General features: G+C 41.4%; 2 protein-coding genes across 3 annotated transcripts; both read left to right on the top strand.

Annotated features, from left to right (window-relative positions):
• Positions 1-1,174: 1,174 nt before the first annotated feature.
• Positions 1,175-10,786, top strand: LOC308088188 (zinc finger protein 462-like). The gene is made up of 10 exons (XM_080432586.1): positions 1,175-1,181; positions 1,839-3,331; positions 3,812-4,113; positions 5,180-5,298; positions 5,435-5,581; positions 6,677-6,926; positions 7,612-7,754; positions 8,328-8,551; positions 9,236-10,031; positions 10,258-10,786. The coding sequence occupies exons 2-10, from the start codon at positions 1,940-1,942 to the stop codon at positions 10,389-10,391; spliced, it is 3,507 nt and encodes a 1,168-aa protein (XP_080288712.1). The 5' UTR covers positions 1,175-1,181; positions 1,839-1,939; the 3' UTR covers positions 10,392-10,786.
• A 2,161-nt stretch (positions 10,787-12,947) lies between these two features.
• mfsd10 (major facilitator superfamily domain containing 10) lies at positions 12,948-26,798 on the top strand. 2 transcript variants are annotated; one of them, XM_080433178.1, is made up of 13 exons: positions 12,948-13,147; positions 13,694-13,862; positions 15,190-15,286; positions 15,496-15,599; positions 16,203-16,361; positions 16,802-16,996; positions 19,965-20,064; positions 20,193-20,304; positions 20,515-20,623; positions 21,595-21,685; positions 22,391-22,438; positions 22,562-22,651; positions 24,737-26,798. In XM_080433178.1, exons 2-13 carry the CDS (start codon positions 13,713-13,715, stop codon positions 24,838-24,840), a joined length of 1,359 nt encoding a protein of 452 aa, XP_080289304.1. In that variant the 5' UTR covers positions 12,948-13,147; positions 13,694-13,712; the 3' UTR covers positions 24,841-26,798. The 2 variants fall into 2 exon arrangements, with proteins under 2 accessions (XP_080289304.1, XP_080289305.1); XM_080433179.1 differs by having other exon boundaries at positions 13,691-13,862.
• The last annotated feature ends 54 nt before the right edge of the window (positions 26,799-26,852 follow it).

Raw genomic sequence — 26,852 nt, 5'->3', positions numbered from 1 at the left:
GCCTGAGGCAGATAACCCATCAGGCAAACATGAAAATGATGCCACATGCCCGACTAATCTTAGTACACCGGGAGCGGACCTGATATTCTGTCAACAATGTCACTATGGCTCCCTAACTTTAAGGGCAATTCTGACTCATCAAGCTCAGAAACACGGCGGACTAGAGAGGTCTGCTGATCAGATTTTAAGATGTACTTCAATGATACGTAGGAAAATTCAAGAATCTTCGGCATCTCAAACAAAGAACTTGGCCTTGACCTCAACTGGCCTCCCCCTTCCCATCATTGAGGAAGGTGAGGAGGAAACGTTATTTTGCCACTTGTGCAACTTTAGACATACTATGTCGAGGATGAAGGAGCATTATAAAATTTCACATCCTAAAGTTATTACTACTCACGAGGAAATCGTCTCCTATTCCCTCGGGGTTCATGAACGGATTTCAGCAAGTTCTTCTTATTCGAAGGCATCTAATTGGGCTGAGGCAGGTATCCCAGTAGGCAAACATGAAAATGATGTCTCATACCCGATGACACCAGGCCTGTTTTTCTGTCAAAAATGCAACTATGGACACCTAATGGCAAAGAGTGTGTTGCAACATCAGACCAAAAGACACCGCACACTAAAGTCATCAATTGATGAGATTTTAAGATACACTACAATGATTAAAGAATTGAAATCTCCAACAAAGAACTTGTCCTTGACCTCAACTGGCCTCCCCCTTCCCATCATTGAGGAAGGTGAGGAGGAAGTGTTATTTTGCCACTTGTGCAACTTCAGACATACTATGTCGAGGATGAAGGAGCATTATAAAATTGTACATCCTAAAGTTATTACTACTCACGAGGAAATCGTCTCATATTCCCTCGGGGTTCATGAACGGATTTCAGCAAGTTCTTCTTATTCGAAGGCATCTAATTGGGGTGAGGCAGGTATCCCAGTAGGCAAACATGAAAATGATGTCATATACCCGATGACACCAGGCCTGTTTTTCTGTCAAAAATGCAACTATGGACACCCAATAGCAAAGAGTGTGTTGTCACATCAAACCAAAAGACACCGCACACTAAAGTCATCAATTGATGAGATTTTAAGATACACTACAATGATTAAAGAATTGAAATCTCCAACAAAGAACTTGGCCGTAACCTCAACCGGTCTCCCCCTTCCCATCATTGAGGAAGGTGATGAGGAAATGTTATTTTGCCACGTGTGCAATTTTTCACATAAGTTACTGACGCATATAATTTACCATTTTAAAAAGGCGCACCCTGAAGTTATAACAACTGACGAGGAAGTCGTCTCTTATTCCCTCAGGGTTCATGAACGAATGGAACGGATTTCACAAATGGGAATGCCTGCGGAACAAGTGGGGAAATGCACCCCCATTGTGCATGGTGGGAATGAGGAGGCACACACTGCATCATTTCCGTCTTCGGCCTCAAAAACCGCTGCTCTGACTAGGTCACTTAGGTGCCATAAATGCACATACTGTTTTTCACACATCTATCTTTTGAAAAGACATCTGTCTAAGAAACATAATCTTAAGTTCACTGTCCCCCAAATTTTAAGCAAAGCTTTTAAAGACGGCTCTTTGCCAGCAGGCTATCACTGTGAATGGTGCGTTTTTTCCCACAAGAGTGCAGCAAACGTCTACCGGCATTGCCAGAAAAAACACACAATTAAAAACATAAGCTTAAAGCACATAGCCATGCGGTTGTATGCTGGCCCCACGGTGTCCTCCTTAGAAACAAAATCTTCCTTCGAAAAGAAGAAACCGTCGCAACAATCTGGGAAGAATGAAACGAAAATATATCCGTGTCGATCTTGTTCCTTCAAAGGTAGCTCATTGGAGAGCATCTCGAGCCACTACCGTGAGGTTCACCCCTGGCCCATCAAGGAAGATGCCTCAGTTGTTAATGTAAGTGTACATGAATTTGACATGCCCACAGGACTCTCTTCTCAAGAAAAGTCATTCCAGTGCCCTTTTTGTCCTGCAGTTTTCTATAAAAGACATGGTCTGAATACTCACTTGGGGAAGAAACACCCGGAGTACCAAACTCCGCTTTCAGAAGACGAAAAGGAAGACGAAAAGGAATACGAAAAGGAAGATGAACTGGATAGCAAAAAGTGCACCGATGGCTTCAATGTCTACAAGTGTCCGCGATGTGCTTATGTTAACACAGGACTTCGCAGCATTCTCACTCACTGCCAAATGAAGCACCCTACGTTTAAATGCAGGGCGGACATTATCCAAATGACAAAAGTACAGTTTCCCAATCTGAAGGAGTGTTGTGGGCAAAGAAGACAAAAGAAAACCTTCAAAAGCCTGCAACTCGGTGGCTACAGGTGTAGAATCTGCCCAGTGACGCGAGGATCGATAGAGAAACTGAAAATCCACTACGACCTGGACCATAATCAGACTGCCCCAAACTTGCTCAAACCAGCTCCAAAACAGTCGACTGTGATAAAAAATCAGCTGTTGTCCAAGTACCGCAGTATGCAGAGCTCAGCGTTGCAGGCTACCTCTTTCAAAAACAAAATGCCTGGTGGATTGAAGTGTAATCTCTGCAAACACGTTGCCGTTACCAAAATTGGCCTCAGTCGCCATCTAAACAGACACCACAAAAAAGAATCTGAAGCAGGGAATACAGTTAACTATACATGCACCCTGTGTCCCTATTCAACTCAAGTGCAAGAGTATCTTGGAAAGCACTATAAGCGAATCCATGGAATTGCTGCCTTCCTCACATACTATGCAAAAGTATATAACGTTAGAACGTATAGAAGAAACCCCAAAATATTGACACGTGGATCCAGCACACCTGCAATGGACGACGGAAAAAAATACAAGTGCCAACTCTGTGCCTATACAGGACTGCATCTCCGTTACCTTCGGAGCCACTACGTGAATGTGCATGGCCATGCTGCATTACACGCATATTTACCTCCTTTAAATAAGAAACGGCAGGCTACCCAACTCAGAGAGGCAGAGGACGGCAAAGCTCCTGAAGCTCAGTCCGAGGCAAACGCGCCCGTTCAATGCAAGAAGTGCAACCGCACGTTTAGGTTGTCCGAGTTCCTTGCTCTTCACTTCACCCATTTTCACAGAGACGATTTCAGAGCGGACTTTACTATGCTTAATTCAAAGAACTACACGAACCAAGAGGGCAAGTGGTACCAATGTGGCCTCTGTAGACTTAAAATCAGAGGCACAAAAAAGCTCTGCTCCCATCTGGATGACCACAGACGTCTGTGCATGGAGAAGGCAAATGCTGTGAGGATGACAACACCAGTTGACAGCAGGAAACAACCACCGACCCAGCCTCTCAAAGTAAGTAGCCATATGATTATTAAAGTTATTTAACTCTCAACAAGATGTTTTATTGCACAAGGAGTCAAGGATATACAACATGCACTGTGAAAAACTTGTGCTCCATAATACACAGAAATAAAAACGGTACATAAATAACAATACTAAATTGTTCTAAAAACTGTAAAAAAAAGAAAAAAAGATCGGCATACAAGGCTGTAATACCACAGAAGATGTTCATTGTTTTTTTTTCTTATCTAGCAGTCCATAGCCTGGTGAAGGAAACTGTTCTTCAGTCTGCTTGAATGTGTTTGTGTGTGTGATTTAGGTATGCCAGCAAGACTCGATATTACTGTCAATGCTTGCTAACTGGTGCACCTAAAATAAAAATAAATGGTCTCTATTTTTATTAACTACAGGTCGGGTGTCTTTACCCCGTCATGACACGTCTGAGAATGGTCCGTTTGAAAACTATCTGACCTGCTGTATTTAATTTTTCAGGTTAAAAGGCAAGAGGAATTGCAGGAGTTTGAAACCATTGAGGACCTGGCGAAATGGAACATGACAAAGGTAGAGACGGTTACCCTGGCAGCAAGTCCTCCACCACTGTCATCTCCAACATCATCAACTTCCAACGCCTCAAAGACGGAAGAACAACAGACGCGCACCAGAGGCACAGAGCCTCACAACTGTAAAGAGTGTGGACGGACGTTTATGTCATTGGGGGGTTTGAAAGTGCATGAGAACAGCCATGCAACCATGTCTGATCTCCAACGAGTGGACACTCTTCATAACTCAGAGAGGTACGTGTTGATACGAAATCCTTTCAAGCAACATCATTATATTATAATTATTTATCATTTATGTTAATATACTGTAATAATTGTCTCCGCCAGGCCAAAGGCATGGCCGAGACTATGTTTTGCACCCTGTCCGTCCGTCCGTCCGTGTGTGTGTGTTCGTCCGTCTGTGAACAGCCAATCAAAATAAAAAATAGAAAATGGGGGTAAAAGTACTTAACACATTGGGTGCCAAAACCGTATATATACGGTTTTGCCCATACTAACGTTGAGTGCCAAAACCGTATATATACGTTTTTTGAAAAAAAGGAAAAAAAAATTAGTTGTTTTTTTTCCTTCACAGCAACATGAGATATCACTCCTACAAGATTTAGACTCCAATCCACCTCCTGGTTAACTTATGACTTCAAAAACCTGTATCTCGGCTCCTGTGTACTTTTTTTTTTTACAATGTTAATTTAACTATTTTGAACTGGCTGCAACTATGGAACGGATTACCGAATGTTTTAAAAAAAAATCCCCCGAATGTACGAGACCTGTATGTGTGTAATGAGGGGATCACCGTGAGGACGGTGATCACTGAAAATATTTTGTGACTACTTGAAAAAGGTTCAAAATTAAAAAAAAATGCTGGCACTCAAAGTATAATATTTTAATAGACCTCTGGCACCCAATGTGTTAAGAATAATTATAATGGCACACATTTAGAAATTCTGTGGTTTACCTAGACCACAATGCTTGCTGGAAATACTGTCCGTAACTGAATTGGGTTTTAGCACTACACCTGATCTCATTAAAGAAATGCCCATAAAAACATATTTTCCTTTTTCCTTGATACCTTTCAGTTTGTCAACCTTTTTTGGGCTTAAACACCAATGTATTCTTAATCTTAACACTAAACTTGATTCATGTACAGAGGCTACTGTAGCAAGGTATTATGGGAGATGTTAAGTTATGATTACACAGGACATTCAACGTGCACTATATGTGGTTTTTGAGGAGTACTTCGGTTTATATTTGGAACAGAATCTTGACCTGATTGGATTTGTTTCCTTCATTGTTTTAACAGCTTTGACACATACATCAGCTATCGACAAGGGCCCAGGAAACCTTTCCACTGTGACCTCTGCCCTTATCGGACTGATCACTTGGGTCTGGCGAGGAGCCATTTAGTCAAGAAACACGGAGGTTAGCAAACCCTCTCATTTATTATATTGCAGTTAAATATGAACGTTAAAAAATGTTATAGAGTGTATACTATACACCCTATAACATTTATTTATTTTTGTCACTCAAAATGTCTCTTCTCATGTATTCCATGTAGCTGAATTCCAAGACATCAGCAGTGGCGTTGATGTGACTGTCAACCAAGCTGAGACGAAACCTGCGGCAGAGGAGCCTCGTCCTTCAGTAGACCTCCAGGAAGACAACTGCTGGAGTGAACCACCTGATGAACCCGAATTTACAGAAAGCAAGTTATGCTTAACCACTTAAACCCTGGCGACCTTATTTTCAACTTGTCAAAAAGTTTCAAACATAGCGGAAATAGCTGATCCGCATGGTAACAATGTGTCACATCGCGGCGTGTTGTGAGTTTGTAGATCGACTAAATTCGCAGTTCGTTGTGCGACAAAGTATAGTATACACTGTGGTTTCAGTGGTGAAAGGACCATACTCACAGCTTTGGCCTTATATCTTACACAACCATTTTATTTTATTTTATTGTGCGTACGTATGCTTACATTTTCTTCAGTCATTAAAACGTTACCAAATTTAATTGAGTCAATGATGACTAAACGGGATTGCACACTTAATAAGTCATGGGCTTGAATTTAACTTCTTGCCCATTTTGACATAAAAGGATCAACTTCACCATTTTCAACCTTATCTTCATATAATTAAGTAAGTAGGTCGGAGAGGCTTGTTGGCAGTATTAGCCGAGAACACGGGAATCTATCCCCGTTACAATGCACTAGACCAGGGGGTCTTCAACGTTTTCAGCCCAAGGACCCCCTAGCTGAGAGAGCGATGAAGCAGGGACCCCCCTCTATATTGTATAGAGGTTTTCAAATTCAATGTTTACTGTACATGGTCTGCTCTTTTTTCCCTCTACACCTATACCTCTTTGCCAAAAATAGCCGATCTACAAGCTCACAACGCCTCGCAGCACGAGGCGTTGTGAGCTTGTAGATCTGCTATTTTTGGCCTAAGTTCTCCTCAGAAAAGGGATGCTAGGGTTCAAGTGGTTAAGGTAAAAAAAGAAAATCCTATCACACAAAGATTTGGCGGACCCCCTGTAGTAACTCTGAGGACCCCCTAGGGGCTTCTATTTCAGTGTACCAACTTTCCAGGAAGGAAAGGACTGTACTGTAGTTTCTGTTAGCTTGGAATCCCCAGCTATGAAAATTGGGAGTACGTTTTATGAACTGTCCATGGCTTACCTCTGAGACACAGCGAGTAGATTATTTGAAGATAAGATTGAAAATGGGTAAGGTGCTCCTTTAAGAGAAACTATACACTGTAATGTCATTGTAATTGGAGGCTGTGCTTTGCCATTGAATTACAGAACCAGTGTACTCGGAGCCCCCAGATGTACAGCGGCAGTTGGGCCACTACAAGTTAAAGAGGCAGGCCAGTGTATCAGCTCCAGACCCTGTACCTCAGGAGACTAGCCCACCTGAAGATGGCCTCCTTCGCTGCGAGTTCTGCAACTTCTCCTCCGGACACATGTCTAGCATTCGACGACACTATTTAAACCGCCACAATGGCAAAAGGCTGCTCAGATGCAAGGACTGCTCCTTTTTCACAGTTTCCAGGTAAGAATTCATCATACGTTTTGTTAAAAAAGTTACTGCTCTATCTATATTCCAGTAATCATTGCTAGTGTTCAGTAATGGGGATCTCCCCATCCCTCCCAACTCTTTAGTAAACTGTAAATAAATTTTCAGGTCTGTGTACCAATTTTATCTTGTCGAGAGAGAACCTCAAAATAATTTTATCAGTTCCAGTTTTGTCTTTGTTTAATCACTCCCAGTTGAACTTTTCTATCTTACATTCTGAATAAGTTCTCTCCCCTAATTGGATAAAATTGGTATCCTGACCTGAAAATGTATTTTCTGTTTAGTGAAGCTGGAGAGACGGGAAGACACCTGTTATTGAACACTCTATAGAAATTACTATTGGTATATAGAGCTGTTTAACTCACACATACACAGCCGTTTTATTTGAACCCCTACCTTTCCAAGAAAGCAAATGTCTTGGTGTAGTATAGTAAAAATGCTTTACATCAATAATGTAAAAGAAAGATGCATTGTAGTTGGTGGTCGTAACCCTCATATAATTGACTTTATAATTTAACAAGAAACCAGAAAATGGCCATGCTGTGAACGTGGCATGGGAGAATGTCAGCCGTATGACATTAATGTCTGTTAAACTGTCAAGACATGCATTTACACAACATGTACTATTCCATCACGTATTTCTCGCTTCCATTTTCATCAGGAAAACCCTGGAAAAGCACATAGAGTTGGGACATTCTAACTGCCCTTCAGAGCCGACCCATCAGAAGGACCTGCGCTGCCCCTTGTGCCTTTACCAGTCCAAGAACAAAAACAACATGATCGATCACGTCATGCTCCATCGGGGTAAGTTGATCCCTGGAATTCAATACCAATGCCATTATCGGAAAAGCTGATATTTGATATTTCATTTACAGTAATATTTTTGAATGCTTCAGTTGATGTTGCACTACTGTTCTATACTCTTACTGTACTATTTACATTATTATTTGACTAACTTCTAGCTGCACTTTAACAATTATGAATGGAATTTTCATTTATTCCTATATCAGTGGTTCTCAAACCTTTTAATTTCAAGGACCCCCATAACTCTCAGAGTGTACATATGGAACCCCATTTTGTACACTCTCAGAGTTACAGACCTTTGAGGGTCCATTTGGAACCCTGTTGAGTAACCCTGAGGGTCCCTGGCTCCAGTTTGAGAACCACTGCCCTAGGTTGTTTTTAAAGTAGACACTGGTATTGGATTGGTACTCTGTATTGACCGATACACAAGTTGTGAGTATCGGGAAGAAAACAATGGTTTCAGTACATCTCTAAAATGTAAATCTGTTCAGCATTCTCTCATCATGTATGACACCTTTTGCCAACGTGCGCACACATTATCACCTGCTGTTTCTGTTTTTTTTTCGTCCACAGAGGAACGTGTCATACCGATAGAGGTGCGTCGACCGAAGCTGTCGCGCTACCTCGAAGGCATCGTCTTCCGTTGCCACAAGTGCACTTTCACCAGCTCCAGTGACGAGAACTTACGTCTGCACGCACTGAAGCACGACGACCTCAAGCCTTATAAGTGCCGGCTGTGCTACTTTGACTGCACTCTGCTCAGCGACTTGGAGGCACACCTGTGTGATAAGCATCAGGTGAGGATTTGGCCCTACAAGGATTCCTGTTGTTGTGGAAAAGAATGTTCAGGGCGTCGCACCGAAGCTGCTGTGATTTACGCAGTGATTTGGAGCTTCGGTTTGAACCTTAGGTTGTATAGCTACCAGACGATGATATACTGTAAGTCCAAATATGGTCCGTTGCTTCAGTGCTCTGTGGTCGAGGTACCGGAAGTAGCAATTCCTTTCACTGTCGTGTGTCATTGTATTGAGGAATGGGTCTCAAAATCACACTTAGACCTTTTTTAAATGATGGAGAATATTAAAGCGTGCCCAGGTAGCTCTACAACCTGCAACTCTATTATTGATTGATTTATAGTTTTTTTTTATTGACAAAAATGCATATACATGACCATATCTGTCAAAAGAAAAACAAAAACACACAAAAGCTTGAGAGCGCATTTCCATTTTGATCCTTTAAGTGTGTGTGTGTACACGGAGTGCCCTGTGTTTGGGGGACAACATGGGTACTGTAAAAGTAACTCAACCAATTGATGGTTAGGTCCAGCTGCTGTTCAGCCAGCTCCTTATGGAGGACTTGAAGTTAACATACTAAAGTTCAAGCTCTTTGAACTTTAGCAATAGAAATGCTAAGACTTCATTGCCCTCTCTCTTCAGTGACTGATTGTGAATCGTCTTATTTGTTGTTTTCTGTTCTCGCAGGTTGTGAGGAACCATGAGCTGGTGGGACAGATCAATGTCGACCTCCTGGAGGCCAGGAAGGAAGTGCAGAAGAAAAAGGCGGTGGAGGGCGCAACAAAACAGATCAGCATCTTACATGAACACCACCCGGAGGACAGTCCTTCAGACCAGTGCAACAGGGAGGACAGCCCTTCAGAACAATGCAACAGGGAGGACAGCCCTTCAGAACAATGCAACAGGGAGGATGGGCCTTCAGAAGAATGCAAGGAGGATGGCACAGTGCACAGTAACGTTCCAGTGAAGGGCAGTTTCTTGGGAACGGTGCCGAGCAGCAGAACCGTGATCATCACGATCGTTAGGAAACCGGAGCTCGACAGTGCTGTTAATCAGAGGCACGAACAGGATGAGGACACCACGAACGGCGTAGGCGCGGAACACATGGACCTAAATACTTGTGCCCCCCAGAAAGGGGGCACAGGTGAAGAAGATGAGACATGCAATGATGAGGAGTTCGACGACAAGAGCCCGGACGGCCCATTCCTGAGCTGTGAGGAGGATGAGCAAGGCGAGACTGACGAAGAGCTCGTTGACGCTTATGAGGAGTTGCCCATACTTGATAGCAAATGTCAAAAGGATGAAGTGTACCAACATGGGAGCCAGGGACGGGTGTTCCAAAAGGACAAGTCGACTGGTTCTCCTGTGGGTGCCCAGCAGGAACGGTTGAATGAGTCAATCCATGGAGAACACAGTTACGCGTTGCCAGAACAAGAGGGAGAAGAGAAAGATGAGGATCTTTGCAGCGCTCCTGAACTCGATGGTGAGAAACACTGACGGCACAGTATTTATGCTTAGCTGCGTGGCAGTGTCGCACGTCAAAAACAGTCAATCCACAAGCTGTATTATTGGCTTGCGACACGGGCGTGCTACTAAGCATAAATCAGGCTTTTTTTTTTTACTCAAATTGAATAAAATGATCAAATGATTTCTCGTTCGTAAAGATGCTGTCTCGGATGTCCCACTAAACTATACTTACCCTTTTCTAGGAGATGACTCCACTGCCGCTGGTGATGTTGTGTGTGGTGTGGTCATGGAGGAGGTGTTTGTGTGCACGCTGTGTGGGCGGTACCTCAACAGCGGAGCTGAACTGGAGCGTCATGTCGTGCAACATGGACTGTAGTTTGTTGACAAGTCTCTGCATCTCTGTCTGTGTCTTGCTGTCTGATCATACACATTCCTACATTTTCTTGATGTAGAGTTTGACCTTTGTGCTGCTTACCTCTTGATTGTTTTTTTTTGTGTGTGTGTGTTTTTCTGTTAATGGACTGGTCAAGTGGAGATTAATTTTTGTTTTACATTTGAAATTATCGTTCTCTTTTTTTACATTTGAAATCTTTTATAATGAACCGTTTCACCAGTTAAATGAAAAGCTATAACCTGTGTGATACATTGTACATGTTAAACATGTGGTGCTATGTGATACATTTTACATGTACAAAGTATCACACTTTATACAATGCAGGTGCATTTTACACGTTCATGTCAGAAATACTTGAATAAAAGTGTCACAAACTACTTCACTACAAGCAGCCTTTATTAATATTAACCATTTAAATAGATGAACTACAAGCTCACAGCGTGTCACAATGCAAACTTCTATATTGGCTATTTTAGCAATTTAAGACGAGTTGAAAGTGGTTAGCAGATGTATACTGACAGAGGTGACATTTTGTACACATGTCCCTTTAACTTTCAAATTACATGGGCTTTTTGCCGTTTGTCATCATAGAGATGCAGTGTGTTTGGCCGAGCGTTGATCTGAAAACAAATGGTAATTTTCAGGGGAGGGAAACCGGGCGGGGCGGGTGATCTTTGTCACTGCAGATACCCATACTCATATGGGCAGATACTACTGGCTGTGGAGACGCCTGACATTCGGCACTGTGGAACGGGAGAAGTGGAACGGAGGTACTACATCCTTGGGTCTTCTCACTGGCAGATGAGCCAGCAGTAGGGTACAAAACCAGTGGCAGCACAGACATTTTCTGGGGAGGTATTATTAATTGGGAGAAACAATGGCATACAAATAATTGGCTACTCAAAATAAAAAAAGATTAATTTCATTTACTTCAAATATATCCATACAACATTTTCAGATTTAAAATGATAGTTGAATGAATCAGCCCCCTTTACTATAATATACATGCACGTCACTATAATGCAACTAAAGTAGCATTTGTAGTAATCTTTCAAATGGTTTTAGGGTAAAAACACAGCTGGGTAGTACCGTAGGTCTCAATCTCAAATCTTACCGCTGATCACTACAATGTTTTGCCGATGCAAAGTTCATCCAAAGACTGCCAATGGTGCCTATAGTGCAAATGAATCAACTATTGTCTGTTTTAAATGTGTAATAAATGTAAATAATAATTATCATTTTATTGAGTGCCTATTTTTCTATTGATTAGATTACATGGGTGGCAGAAATTAAAAAACAAAAGCCAAAAGATGTTGGGATACTTTAAATTAACTGGAGTATTTCCAATTTTCTTTAAAAATACTTTTACTTCTACATCTCAGAGACAAATATTGTACTTTTACTCCACTATTATTTGAAAATAGACGATCTACAAGCTCACAAAAAAGTCTTGTGAGCTGGTAGATCTGCTATTTTCAAAAGATTGTTAAACATTTTAGAGCGATGATGTCTTTTGTACTCTTACTCAAGTACATTTTGATTACCGGACTTTTACTTGTAACAGAGTGTTTCTACAATGCCGTATTGATACTTTTAGGTACAAAATGTGAGTACTTGTCTTTTTCCACCACTGGTACAGATTAAGAAAGACATGCAGGTAAGGGCATAATGGGGAGTGTGCTTAATGTTGGGGACAAAGATGGATATAGAATGTGCAATAAAAGCAGGATATAGACATATATATTATAAACATTAGTGCAAGTACAGTAAGAACATCCAAAAAGAGGGGTTTATATATTGAATGCAGTGTGGTTAATATGTGTAACTTCTGTAAAAATGTAAAGCCTTTTTGAACAGTTTATTTATATATCACACAAGATACACTTTTTCCAGTGGTGGAAAAAGTACTCAAATGTTTTACTTGAGTAAAAGTATCAATACTGCAATGTAGAAATTCTTTGTTTCAAGTAAAAGTCCAGAATTCAAAATATACTTGAGTAAAAGTACAAAGATATTGGTATCAAAATGTACTTAAAGTACCAAAATTGAAAGTACTCGTTATGCAGAATGTCCCATTTTCAAATGTATAAAAATCTTTTGAAATGTCAGCAGATCTACAAGCTCACAATGTGTTGTATCGCGACGCATTGTGAGTTTGTAGATCAGCTATTTTCAAATGGCCGAAAGGGCGGAAGTGGGTAATGCATGTTTTGTAATAAAAATCTACAAAGTAATTAGTAACTAAAGTTTTCAAATAATTGTAGTGGAGTATTAAGTTGAATATTTGCCTCTGAGATGTAGTGGAGTACAAGTAAAATTATTGAACATTGGAAATACTCCAGTAAAGTAAAAAAAAATACCTCAACATTGCACAGTACTTGAGTAAATGTACTTCGATACTTTACACCACTGGACGGGGGGCCACCCCAAGGGGCGTTCCCTCTCAAAAGGGGGCGGTTCTTTACGCATACGTCACATTCTTGTCTTTAATGAAACAGGACACCGCTTCCTGGTCCAATAAATCGCTTGCCCCAAAAGCGCAGATCTACAAGCTAACAACGTTGTTGCACCGTGACGCGTTGTAAGCTTGTAGATCTGCCTTATTTTTTTGGGCGAGTGACACCCTCTTTACTCCTGCTGAGAGAGAGACATAAAGAGAGAGAGAGAGAGAGAGCTGCTGGGGATGTGATCAGATGAGTCTACAACCTCCTCATAACACTACAAACCTCTAGATCTGTGTGAGTATAAGGAATGATCACTCTTTAATCATTCTCTTTATGTTTATGTTTTGTTCTTCTATGTATGTGTAACCATCTCTGCTACAGTGTATATCGATCAATTGAGCTTTATTCATGTTCTGTTAAAGTACACTATTAGTCACTTATTTTTTCTATCTTTAAAAATATATATATAAAAAAATAAATGAATGCATCCCTATGATTACTTGTTAACTGAAGCAAAGTATTAAATGTGACAGAAAAAGTAAAGTTTGTGTAACATTGAGAAGTTAAGAGTCTGTCTCAGGGTTTACTGGAATATTTCCTCATGCTCCATTGAGCAATACCTAGTCATTGTTATGACTTTAAGGAAGTTAGAAAAAAAAGGTACAAGGACGTTTTCTTTACACCTTTTGGTCATTTACAAGTGTGAATACAGAGTTAGCTTGTTGCGACTGACAAGGATATAAATATGTCAGATTGAGCATTTTATGTAAAATCAGTCAATCAGTCAATCAGTGTTGACTTTATTCTTTTCTTATAATTTAATTGTATTTTGGACAGAAGCCAGTATTCAGAGGAAGGTATGTCCAATGAGAAATCCCCAGAGGATGAGGTCTCCTACTCCTCCAGAGTGATCAGGGTGGTGTTTGTCTGCCTTCTGCTTGACCTGCTGGGGTTCACCCTCATCCTGCCTCTGCTGCCATCCATACTGGACCACTATGGACAAACACAGGTTTGAGCACTGATTGTCATACTTTTTTCATTTCAAACACATGAGCCCTGCATGGATCCCCCATTTCACATGCTTTTTATCTACTAGAGCTATGTTTATCAAACTTTTACATTTAAAGGTCTCCCCTTAACTCTGACAGTATACAAATGGAACCAAATGGACCCGTTCCATTTGCATACTGTCAGAGTTACATACTTGTAGGGGTCAATTTAAACCCTCCAGCTCCTAAAGGAACCCAGAAAGTCCCTGAAATCCACTTTGAGAACCACTGTACTGGAGCTGCAGGCCGCTATGCGGCCCTCACACCTACATGCACCACCGATCAGACTCATATGCCCATATATGGAGATCTCTGTATCTGTCAGTCCTTGTCCCTTTTATGCCCATTTATGGAGATCCCTGATGTCATCAGTGTATGCCCATATATGGGCATGCCCCCTTTTTGTGCCCATACATGGAGCTGACTGATTTGTTTGTGCCTGATGCCATGACGACACATTGAGGTCAGACAACACACCATATTTGGGCGTAGCTGCATTGGAACTCCTTATACGGTTACGGCTGAGTCATGGTGACATGAGCGTGACGACGTGGTCCACTGGTCCTCCCTTAAGCCAATTTTAATATAGGATGGGACCCCTATCTATGTATTAATTTAGCTCTGAGAGTGTACAAGTGGACTTCAAATGGTTCCATTTGTACACTCTCAGAGTTACAGACCCGTGTAAGTGTCGATTTGGTTCCTAACTATCAGTCATTTAGCTGTCCATATATTCTGTCCAACAAGAGAAGACATGTCAATTTTCCAAAAATAGCTGAACATGTTAATGAGGCTTAAGTGTTTAAACTGTTCCTCATTTTACTTGAGCAGAGCTTGACATTTCATCACATCTTGACATTTCAGAGTAGGTTGCTCTGTGTAGATTATCTTTTTTCCTTATCACACCGATTTCGCAGGCACTCTTTTCCAGAGCAACTTACAAAGTGCAAGATCAGAGTAAATGACACAAACCCTAGTTAAACCACAAGGTAAATGGTCATGTAAGTAGAGTGTAAAGAACACATAAGTGCTACAAAGTAACTATTGTAGGATACCAGGTAAACCTCAAACCTAGCATCTGTCATGCTATCTAAATAAAATTCTTGGCATGTGTGGTCAAGCGAACAGTATAATTATGTCTACCTAACCAACATACAAATGCATACAGCATCTATCTTCTAGCATCAGCTCGGTCCAAATGCTGAGTCATGATGATGTTACTGTCTTTTGCTGCTGTTCATATTGGCCAATGTAAAATGCTTTCTTTGTTGTTTTCCTCTTGTACAGGACAACGTGTATCAGTCCCTTCAAAGCGTCGTGGACTGGTTCAGAGAGATCGTCGGCGTTCCTATGGAAAGAAAATACAACAGTGTCCTTTTTGGAGGTATGAACTCCTAAATCAAAATGTGATTCAAAGTTTTCGTTTTCATTGTCTCTGTGGCAAGTGAATGGAGGGGATCAAGGGAACCATTCAAACGTAGTATTTCCCAGTGCCTCATAGGATGACAAAACTATTGAATGAATTGCAAGAATGCAAGTGATTCTTTCCGAGCTTTCAAGTTGGATGTCCGCACTTCTCAATCTACTTTTCAGGTCTGATTGGATCTCTCTTCTCTCTGCTGCAGTTCCTGTCATCACCTTTGACAGGGGCTGCCTCAGACCGCCATGGCAGAAGGCCACTGCTCATCCTGACCACTGTGAGTGCTGCTGGGCCTCATCAAAATGATTCAACACACCACTTTTGCTTCAAATGTGAATCTGTGCCTTCGTCAGGATAAAATGCATCAGAGTTATTATAAACGTAATATCCATTCGTTTTACCAGTGCATAAGAAGTTTTAGGAATTGACTACTTTAAGTTTAGTTTTTATTAGGTTTTTGGTTTTCGGGTATTATGAGGAAAGCTTTGATTTATAGACACTGAAAAAGGGTAGGATGAAAGAATGTCTAACATCAGATACTGCATGATGTAAAATGAAGATGATTTCTCATGCAATTCTATTTCCTTTTCATCAGTATTAGTTAGTTTTGCTTTGTTTGCTTAGTTTTTAATTAAATTTTTGTCCTTAAATTTGTGTTTATTTTCTTTATTTTAGTTTCAGTCAACAATAATTTTTCCCTTTTAGTCTTAGTTTGACTAAATATAGTAGCACTGCATAGTGCATACTATAATGGAGTTATTTTGTAAATCATGGAATTGAACACAGTGACTAGTGTGTTATATAAGCATAAACTGGAACAGTCTATTGGTCTTGCTCCCTAATTTGTTTGGTTCTAATTGAGTACCTTCCTGTGTTCCAGTTGGGGCTCATGTCCTCCTACGCGGTCTGGGCCATTTCGCGGAGTTTCAGCATGTTCCTTTTGTCCCGAGTAATTGGTGGCATTTGTAAGGGGAACGTCAGCCTCTGCACCGCTATTGTTGCTGACTTGCCCTGCCCCAAAGCACGGAACCGTGGAATGGTAGGCACTCACTATTTTCCTGCTGTAAAGACGCTATTACACAGTAAAACTCTCTGTTAATGTATCTGTGTAACATTTGTACATTCGGACTCCCCAGGTTTCCAGCTCTTTAGCAAACAGAAAACATATTTTCAGGCCAGGATACCAATTTGAATCAGTCAGGAGAGAGAACCCCACATTTATCATCATCTGATTGTATCGGCTCATTTTTGTCTCAACACTTTCAATTTCACTCATTTTATTCTGTATCCTGATTAATTTCTCTCTCCTGATGGGATAAAATAGGTATGCTGTATTTTCTGTTTACTAAAGAGGTGGAGAGACGGGGACTGAACAAACAATCTAAAGCACTGAGAGCTATTTAAAACGTTTTCTTTTTTTCTTTTCTTTTTAAATGAACACTGAGGATTCTAATGTGTATTACACGATTATGTCCCCAGGCCATGATCGGCGTGGCCTTCTCCTTGGGGTTTACAGTGGGACCGCTGATGGGCGCCTACTTCGCGGCCAACTCTGCCAAAGGGGAGGTGTTCTATCAGGCTCCAGCTCTACTGGCGCTGGCCTTCAGTGTGGCTGACCTGCTCTTCATCTGGCTCGCACTCCCAGAGACCCTCACCCTCACCAAGGACTACAAGGTAAAAATACAAAGTGATCAAATCCCAGTGCACAATATAACCAGTGATTCTCGACCCTTTGCATATCAAGCACCCCCATTTGATCAAATCTACACTGTAAATCCTCAGTGTTGATTTAACTCTGTGAGTGTACAAATGGATTCTTACACTCACAGAGTTACAGACCCGTAAGCCTCCATTTGGACCCCTGGTGGTCCCCAGACTCATTGAGAAACTGTGACAACCAGGCCTGGAATTTCATCTTTTTAGGGGCACGGCCACTTGGCCTTTGGCCTTGTAAATGTTTTGAGGGCACAAAGGCCAAATACAAGGACAGCAAGGCAATCAAATAAAACACTGATATGAAGTCCACTGAAATAATACATTCAATTTAAGGGTTAAGAAAGAATTTGTATGAATTAAATATGAAGTATAACTATCAGTTAAATAAATAAATGTTTGTACAAACTCCTGAAAAGGAGTTCAGAAGTTCATACTCGGAGTCACTGGACTGGTTTGAAGATGGGGATGAGATGAAGAGGAGTTAAGAATTCAGAATCTTGACAGTGAAATAGAAACGGCAATTCTGTACTCTGTCTGATGACCTTGTGTCCTGTAACTGTCCTGTAAACAGCGGTTGTATTATTACTGCATGTGAGTTTATGTTCTGTTTGTCACATACTCTCAGTCACCCATTTTTGGCAGTCTACACTCTTGCAAGGGTTCAGTTGCATATGTCCTTCTCTGACCACAAACGGTTCATGTCCTGAACGGTTCATGTCTGTGAAGACCACAGGAAAGAGACAGAGGAAGAAACTGTTAACCCATTTAGACCCAGAAAGTATCTGTGTCGTGTGTGTGTGTGTGTGTGTGTGTGTGTGTGTGTGTGTGTGTGTGTGTGTGTGTGTGTGTGTGTGTGTGTGTGTGTGTGTGTGTGTGTGTGTGTGTGTGTGTGTGTGTGTGTGTGTGTGTGTGTGTGTGTGTGTGTGTGTGTGTGTGTGTGTAATTGCGTTTGTTATTGTGTGTGTCTGTCTGTCCTTATATATTTTCATATTGATTAATAATGTATATTCTCAATATTTTGCCTATTTAATGTATTGTCGCTGTCGGGCAGGAACCTCGTATCTCCATATTTCAGCTATTTATGTTTTTTCCCCAAAAATTCATGCCCTTATTTGTCATACAATAGCACCACGCAAAAGTAGCAAAAAATAGCAGATCTACAAGCTACAATGCATGCCACAATGCATTGCATTGTGGCATGGTTTGAGCTTGTAGATCGGCTAATTTAGCTATATAATAATAATTTGAAAGGTAAAGTGAAAAGGGTTATGTATGTCTGTGGATTTTACACTTGACAACAAATGAAAGGTATTAAATAGAGCTTGTAACTAAATAATAACTACATCGTATCCATTAGAACACATGTATTTTTTTCGTGAAATTAGTGTTATCTTGACACCCCTAACCCTCCCCATCAAATACAACAACATGACATTTAAAACTGATAATATGTCCGATGTTTTGCTTTCCACATTGATTAGAACATTACTGTAGTCAGTCTTGCTAAATGCACAGTGTAGTGTCTGTAGTGGTAGCAGAATGGACAGTGTTCTAAACGTACATGTGGGAAACCCATTGAATCCCATAATTATTAACTACGGTGACTACACTGTCGCCTACATCATGGGTTTTCAACTGGTGGTCCGTGGAGGTATTGCATGTGGTCCCTGATCATGCATTTAGTAATGTAGGAAAGTGAAGATTTGTATTATATTTTATTTTATCGATGGTGGATACTGTTAATGTGCGTGACAACAGAAAGGAAATTCAACTCAAGGATGACAGTTTTACACACGCACACAGCATAGTGTGTATTTAAGGGAGGTTTTAGTACATCAAGGTAAATACAGGCTTTTATTTGATGTATGATGACGCATCAATGTTGTCAGTTACTTGGAAGTCGGACATCCGACTCCGAGTCAGACAACCGACTTCCAAGTAACTGACAACATTGATGCGTCATCATACATCAAATAAAAGCCTGTATTTACCTTGTGCAATTAAAAAATGGCCCCTGTCTAAGTCTTAACAATTAGGCTATCAATTATGGCCTGATGATTCTGGTTTTACTTGTGGAGCTAGGCTGGCATCTATGCACAACTGTCCATATAGATCCAAATTAATCACATGCACAGAATTACTTCAAATGATTATGAATATCCAGTTATAAATTGGTCATTGTAACCTACCTGGTGTATGTAATTCTATGAGCAACAAAAACACTTAACATAAATTGGGATAATGCATCTCTCTAATATGCCTAACACCTGTTGAAGTGTTGCTTAATTGTTCAACCACCATCGTTAAGACGCTGAATAGATTTGACTGGGTCGTTCACACTTGCTGTGCGTTGATGGCTTGTTAACGACCGTCATTGATTCTAAATAGACCAAGGTATTACTGGATTTGAATCCTTCATATCATTTGAAATAGAGAGGGGCCATTGACCAATGTTCTGCTGTACTAAAAATGTATATAAAAAACGGACTATTTTATCAATTCAAAATTGCATTGAAAATTGCACTGTAAATTTTGACTGGTCCCTTAATGGGTTAAATACAGCTGGGGCAGTGTGGATGGGGCATCAAGGCCACCGTAGCCTCAGGGCAGATAATTTCTTGAAGGGCAGAAGGCCAAACTGTGGGGCAACGGCGGCCATGGCCTTCATGGCCTCCCTGATATTCCTGCCCTGGTGACAACCCTATATACTTAATTGTCCGGGATCCCCCAGGGGTATATACTTGGTCCCCGCGTTTTGTCCCGCTACACCCAAAGCGCTTTGCCGAAAATAGCAGATCTACAATGAGCTTGTAGATCGGCTATTTTCGCTGAATGTTTGCCGCCTATTATGATCCTCTTTTGTGCCCAAGGCACAGAACGTTTCAAAACCACTGTCCTATATATGACTGTAGCTGCTCCATCGCAGGTCTCCGAAGGCTTCCAGAGTGCTGAGCACTTCCTGAACCCCTTGGCTTTGTTCCAATTCTCAGCTGTAGCCAGGACGGAAGACCCACCTTCCAAAGAACGTGAGTATAGTAGTACTAGTACAGGTTTGTTAGTCAGCTAGCTGTCCATTCAACTGATGGGAATGGATTCACGTTTGGCCTGGTCGGATATGGCACCAACAGGGAGTGATGTGTCTTTGGATTTTCAGGAATGCAGAAGCTGAAAACACTGGGTCTGGTCTACTTCACCTACCTGTTCCTGTTCTCTGGGCTGGAGTTCACGCTCAGTTTCCTCACCCATCAACGCTTCCAGTTCACAAGGTACAGTACCTTTAGACACTTTTTTACCTTGTTAAGCCTGGCCTGGCCTCCACTATTTTGTCATTATAGGTGAAGATTGTCAAAAGTGGTCAGAAATGGACAATTCTTCCGTGGTTAAGCTACAGTTTGCACAGTACACTAATACCATGCAGAATGCACAGTGCATTTTGGAAGTGGAATGACATTTTCCCCCCCGCTTTCTTCCCTCAGCATGCAGCAAGGAAAGATGTTTTTCTTCATTGGCATCAGCATGGCTTTAATCCAAGGGGGATATGCTCGCAGAATCAAACCAGGACAACACATTAAGACTGTTCGAATGGTAGGTGCTGTCATTCAGAGGCGTACGCTCATTGGGGCCAACGAGGCCATGGCCCGGTCTGTAAAACCCTGCTCCCCCAGGGGGAAAAAAATCAACATAACAACATTAGCAGCCCCTCACCCTTTATGTCGCCTTTGTTTTCTGTGACCATTAGAAAACCAGTTTCAAACCGTCAAACCGGTTCTCCATTGCGCAGAGACGAGCACCTCTTTTCAAATGGGGCTCATTTGCGCAGAGACGAGCACCTCTTTTCAAATGGGGCTCATTTGCGCAGAGACGAGCACCTCTTTTCAAATGGGGCTCATTTGCGCAGAGACGAGCACCTCTTTTCAAATGGGGCTCATTTGCATTCGGCCGAATTGTTAATGAGTGACCATTAGAAAACCAGTTTCAAACCGTCAAACCGGTTCTCCATTGCGCAGAGACGAGCCCCTCTCCATTCAGAAATGTAATAGAAGAAGAACCGTCGTCCTGAAACACCCTGCCCCGCGTCTAAACCGCGTCTAAGGCCTCGGTCCGTGAAAAAAAATGGGGCAGTGTGTTTTGGGACGAGCGTTCCGTTTTCCACCCGGAATGGCTCTGTAATTCTCAATAGACTTATCAGCCGTTGTTGTGCGAACCCTTAAGAATCTGGCCCTGTCAACGTTAGAACCCACCATACGCCAGTGCTGTCATTTAAAAGAGAATAGTGCCGCACACTAAACAATTATTATTAATGTGAGGTTTCATTCAACTGACCATTCATCAAGCATCTTCGATAGATGCCTGATTCATCTAAAATAGCTCATCTACAAGCTCACAACATGTTGCATTGCAACGCGTTGTGAGCTTGTAGATGGCTATTTTAGCAACATTTCGCTACTTGTATGAGTGAGTGACAAATAAACCCCTTTTGAATACAGAAAGTCTGAAGCCACACACACATACAGTGGAAATGCTTGCTTTAATGGACCTTGTCTCTTGATTTTTAGGCAATCGTAGCACTGATTCCAGCATTTCTTCTTATCGGCCTAGCATGGAATTTGAAGATGCTTTACATGGGCTTGGCGTTATACTCTTTCGGTAAGTCAGTCTTTATTATCCAAGCAAATGTGGTTTGTAGTCAGGTTTGGAACATATTTGACAAACAATAGCGTAATATATCTGTCAGAAGGATTACCGTAATGAAAGTTGTGACAGAGGGAGAATGTTCCTACTGTATACAGTACATAGTCGCATTCAAATGTTAACCACTTTCAACCTGAAAGGAAAAGAAGAAGGAAGTCCGCACACTGTTCTCAAGCTCCAAGAAACTCACCTTCTAGGTCTTCATCAGGCAAATATCTATATTATTTGCCTGATGAAGACCTAGAAGGTTGAAACATTGCAAAAATAAAAAGTGAGTTTCTTGGAGCTTGAGAACAGTGTGCGGACTTCCTCCTTCTTTTCCTTGATTCTTCCCTTGATGTCCAGCACCTGGCCTAAATGCAGGCGTGGGATGTGCACACAATCTTCTCTTTGAACCACTTTCAACCTGGCATCTCTATTTTGGGCAAAGTTAAAAAATAGCAGATCTAAAAGCTGAGAAGTGTTAATATTTGTGTGTTGCTTAACCACTGGCGTCCCACCCTATTTTGGGCAATTGTCATATTGTCAAGAATTATCAAAAGTAGCAAAAACAGCCCGATCTACAAGCTTGTGAGCTTGTAGATGGTCTGTTTTGCTATTTGTCGTACAATTACGCTGATAGGGCTTAAGTGTCTAATGTTTGTTTCTGCCTTGTTCTAGCTGCAGCAATTGTCGTTCCATGTCTGTCAACACTCGTTGCCGACCACGGTAAGCAGCTTATGAATGTTAATTGTGTACAAATAGACACATACAGTGTAACGTACAGTGTAAGCCATCAATTTTTATGCATGCTATCACTAATTATGTATCTCTGGATGCCTATTAATCCAGGCTCGGCCAATCAAAAAGGCACAGTCATGGGAATCTTACGGAGCTTGGGCGCTTTGGCCAGAGCACTGGGTCCAATCCTGGCATCCTCTGGTAAGTACTGCCTACATAGGAAAATCCTGATTGTTCGTTTATCCATTTGTAACTCTGAGAGTTCAATTAAAGCTGCAATACTTCTTTTAATCAATAGAATGTTAGTGTAAGCAATCTGTATGATAAAGTATGTTAATACAATATAATTTAAATATCTGTAGTAGTTGGAGGTGGTCTCCTTACTCTTCCATTGAGAAATGTAGACCCTGTTGTTGGGCACGCGGGGCGAGACCTGTGAGTCTGCAGTTCTAACTACCAGAGGCGTATGCTCATTGGGGCCAACGAGGCCATGGCCCGGTCTGTAAAACCCTGCTCCCCCAGGGGAAAAAAATCAACATAACAACATTAGCGGGCCTCACCCTTTAAGTCGCCTTTGTTTTCAAATGGGGCTCATTTGCATTCGGCCGAATTGTTAATGAGTGGCCATTAGAAAACCAGTTTCACCGTCAAACCGGTTCTCCATTGCGCAGAGACGAGCACCTCTCCATTCAGAAATGTAATAGAAGAAGAACCGTCGTCCTGAAACACCCTGCCCCGCGTCTAAACCGGCAGCCTCGTCCGCGGGAAAAAAAATGGGGCAGTGTGTTTTGGGACGAGCGTTCCGTTTTCCACCCGGAATGGCTCGGTAATTCTCAATAGACTTATCAGCCGTTGTTGTGCGAAGAATCTGGCCCGGTCAACGTTAGAACCCACCATACACCAGTGCTAACTGCAATGGGGCTTGCTCAGTGGTAGGTAGGTGTTTGGGTTCTCACGCGTGGGATTTCTTTTTAAAAGTGCTCCAGTCTGTCGTGGAATTCTGGATGAATCAGTAATTGATGAGGCAATGGGAGTCGAGACAATATTCTAGGTGTGGTGATGGTTATGCTTTAATGTACATGATATCATGGGGAGTACAATAACACTCAGGCTAAGGCATTGGTTCTCAAAGTGGCGTCCGGGGACCCCCAGGGGTCCTTGAGGGAGTTCCAGGGGGTCCCCAGCTAAATGATAGATTAGGCACCAAATGGACCCTTATGGGTCTGTAACTCTGAGAGTGTTTGTACACTCTCAGAGTTACATTGACATAGATCTTACAATATAAATTGCAGTCCAAGTGATAGAAATGCCATTAAATGGGGGTCTGTAAGCCCTAATGTATGTCAAACTGGGGGTCCTTGAAATTAAAATGGTTGAGAATCACTGCTAGAGCCGTAAAAAATCTTCTCTTATGGGGGTCCCTGGCATATCTTTTGAAATGGGGGTCCGCGGGCTAATAAGTGTCAATTTGGGGGTCCTTGACATGAAAAAGTTTGAGAACCACTGGGCTAAGGAGCACAGGGATCAGACAGTAGTTCTACTAGCTGCTTCAAGGACAAGCTGAACCATAACAAGACAGCTAGGCTGTAACCAAAACAATAGCTATCAGGCCCAGTGAGTGAAGACATCTAGGCTCTTACGAGGTACCAAATATCATAATGTATTGCATATGTGATGGTAAAGATATAAAGGTTAGATATAAGCAACCACTGGCGTATGGTGGGTTCTAACGTTGACCGGGCCAGATTCTTAAACCCCCCTCCCCCCGAGGGGGGGGGGGGCAACAACAACGGCTGATAAGTCTATTGAGAATTACCGAGCCATTCCGGGTGGAAAACGGAACGCTCGTCCCAAAACACACTGCCCCATTTTTTTTTTCGCGGACCGAGCCCGCCAGTTTAGATGCGGGGCAGGGTGTTTCAGGACGACGGTTCTTCGTCTATTACATTTCTGAATGGAGAGGTGCTCGTCTCTGCACAATGGAGAACCGGTTTGACGGTGAAACTGGTTTTCTAATGGTCACTCATTTGGCCGAATGCAAATGGACCTCGTTTGAAAACAAAGGCGACTTAAAGGCGACTTTCCCCTGGGGGAGCAGGGTTTTACAGACCGGGCCATGGCCTCGTTGGCCCCAATGAGCATACGCCTCTGTAAGCAACCATAATAACAATATAGTATAATGAATAATTCTTCTGCAAGTCCCAGGTACGTAGGACATAGAACTTACAGACCGCAGCTTTAGTTATGCGATGCCCTCTGTGTAACCACTGCATTTTGTTTTGACAGTGTACTGGATAGCTGGAGCCGAGGCGTGTTTCATCCTGAGCGCGGCCTCGTTCGTTATACCCCTAACGTTACTGAGCGCCGCCAGGACACTCAAGGAGGACTGAGGGGCGCAAACTAACCAAGAGCTGTTAACCCTTTAAGACCGAGAACACATCTGTGTGTCATTTTAAGATTTCTTTGGCTATTCAAAAATAGCAGATATACAAGCAGATATACAAGCTCATATACAAGCCATTTTTTGAAAATGTTTTCAAATCTTTGAATATATATATATATATATATATATTTAACATTTTAAACTCAAATCTTTGCTTCTGGGGATTCTACAAATGTCTTCTAAAACAGTTTTTTGAAAAAAACGTATGTTGTTATAATATCTGTGGTTCCCAAACTTTATACAAGATATGTATTTGGCCGCGGACCCCCATCTCAAAATGTTTTGTTCCAGGGATCCCCCCCAGAAGCAAAGATTTGAGTTAAAAATGTTCGCTTTAAAAAATATTATATTCAAAGATTTGCACACATTTTCACGATAAAAAAAAAAATAGCAGATCTACGAGCTCATAGCGCGGCACTCTGTGTCGCGCTATGAGCTTGTAGATCTGCTATTTTTGAATAGCCAAAGAAATCTAAAATGACAGAGACGTGTCCCCGGATTGAAGGGGTTAAGCCCAGTACGCCACGCTTCCTTCCGACGTCCGAACTGTTCTTCGGAAAAGGGAGATACAATATAACTACACTTTGACGTCATTCCGAACTTCTCAGATCTCATGCACCCCCAGACGTCCTGACTCTCCGAACTCTAGTTCTGAAAGCCTGTCCGAACCCCACTGTCGTCTGTCGGAAGGAGCACACTTAGTGTATTGGCCTTTTATCCACTTTAACCCGGGTGTTCCTTTTGGGGATTTTAGGTGGACATTTTCTATGTTTTGTTTTTTCCAAATGTATGATGCGATGCGTTGTCAGCTTGTAGATCAGCTTTTTTTCACTATACGTCGTGTAGGGTAAATGGTTTAAAGCAAAATGACCCTTTGGTAGAGTTTTGGGTTGTGTGTAGTTACCTTGCCATGATGTACAGTAACTCCAAATATTAGTGGTATATCTTCGATAGCCTCATTGATTAGAAAAGGATTTACATTACATGGTGAGAGAAGGTCTCAAAGTCACTTCTTTAGCAGATAAACAAAGGCAAACAAAGGAGATTCTGACTGTATAACCCGACAGCTTTCTTTTTTTTAATGTGAATTTTCTTTTAAAAATGTCATGTTGATTTTACTATTTGAATTAGGAAGAAGATGGGGTCGGGAACTTCAAATTCACCAGAAATGAACCACAAAATGTAGTGAAAACAATCCTAGTTTTAAAACAAAACCGTCGTGATTCTTCTTTGTGTCTGTGAACAAAGACATCCAGATGGAGATTTTGGGATAGATTGTTTTTAATCACTGAAGTCCTATAATATACTTTACCATGCGACAAATAGCAAACATAGCTGATCTAAAAGCTCACAGCGCATCACATTTTTTACATTAAAAAGAAAAGAAGAAATGCCTATAATGACATGACCAAAATAGGGACGCCAGGTTAGAAGTTCTTAAAACACTGATTGTAGATACACCATAGTTTTGCTATTGCTTTGTTAAAAAGTAGTTATGTTTACAGCTGCCTGAAAAGCACTGAAGTGGTTCTTTGATGCTTACAAAGACAAGGGAGATTATGTTTATTCTCTCTTCTTGATCACTGATGTCACATGATAAGTGATGGGAGAAAAAACTTACTATGCTTGGTTGGTAGGTAATTTCATTATGCAATGTTGTTATCACCAATGTATGCTATGCATATCATATTTTACTGTAAAGTATTATAGATATATTATAGATATAAAAGTACATGTATTTCTATAAAAAAAATATTTTAACACAAATGTTGATAAACCCATTTTCTTTTTTAAAAGCTTTGTAAAAAACAATCAAAAAAAGCTAGATGAAATATGTCGAATGAATGTAAATGAATCGGTTATTATTCACAACTGTAAATATGTATCAAGCATTCATAAACAAGTTTTTGTAACATCAGTTTCTAGAGTTTTGGTTTACAGGTAGTTGCGCTGTTACAC

The sequence above is a fragment of the Gymnoscopelus braueri genome (assembly GCF_963280865.1).
Source record: "Gymnoscopelus braueri genome assembly, chromosome: 7".
NCBI lineage: Eukaryota > Metazoa > Chordata > Actinopteri > Myctophiformes > Myctophidae > Gymnoscopelus > Gymnoscopelus braueri.
The sequence above is the reverse complement of the archived record's forward strand: the minus strand, read 5'-3'. Positions and strand labels throughout refer to the sequence as shown.

Bases quoted from the DNA above. Each gene is read 5' to 3' on its own strand.
- LOC308088188 (XM_080432586.1), top strand. From the start codon at position 1,940: ATGCCCACAGGACTCTCTTCTCAAGAAAAGTCATTCCAGTGCCCTTTT. The intron at 5,299-5,434 runs GTTAGCAAACCC...TATTCCATGTAG, and splicing joins TTTAGTCAAGAAACACGGAG to CTGAATTCCAAGACATCAGC. The intron at 10,032-10,257 runs GTGAGAAACACT...ACCCTTTTCTAG, and splicing joins CAGCGCTCCTGAACTCGATG to GAGATGACTCCACTGCCGCT.
- mfsd10 (XM_080433178.1), top strand. From the start codon at position 13,713: ATGTCCAATGAGAAATCCCCAGAGGATGAGGTCTCCTACTCCTCCAGA. The intron at 20,624-21,594 runs GTAGGTGCTGTC...CTTGATTTTTAG, and splicing joins ACATTAAGACTGTTCGAATG to GCAATCGTAGCACTGATTCC. The intron at 21,686-22,390 runs GTAAGTCAGTCT...GCCTTGTTCTAG, and splicing joins CTTGGCGTTATACTCTTTCG to CTGCAGCAATTGTCGTTCCA.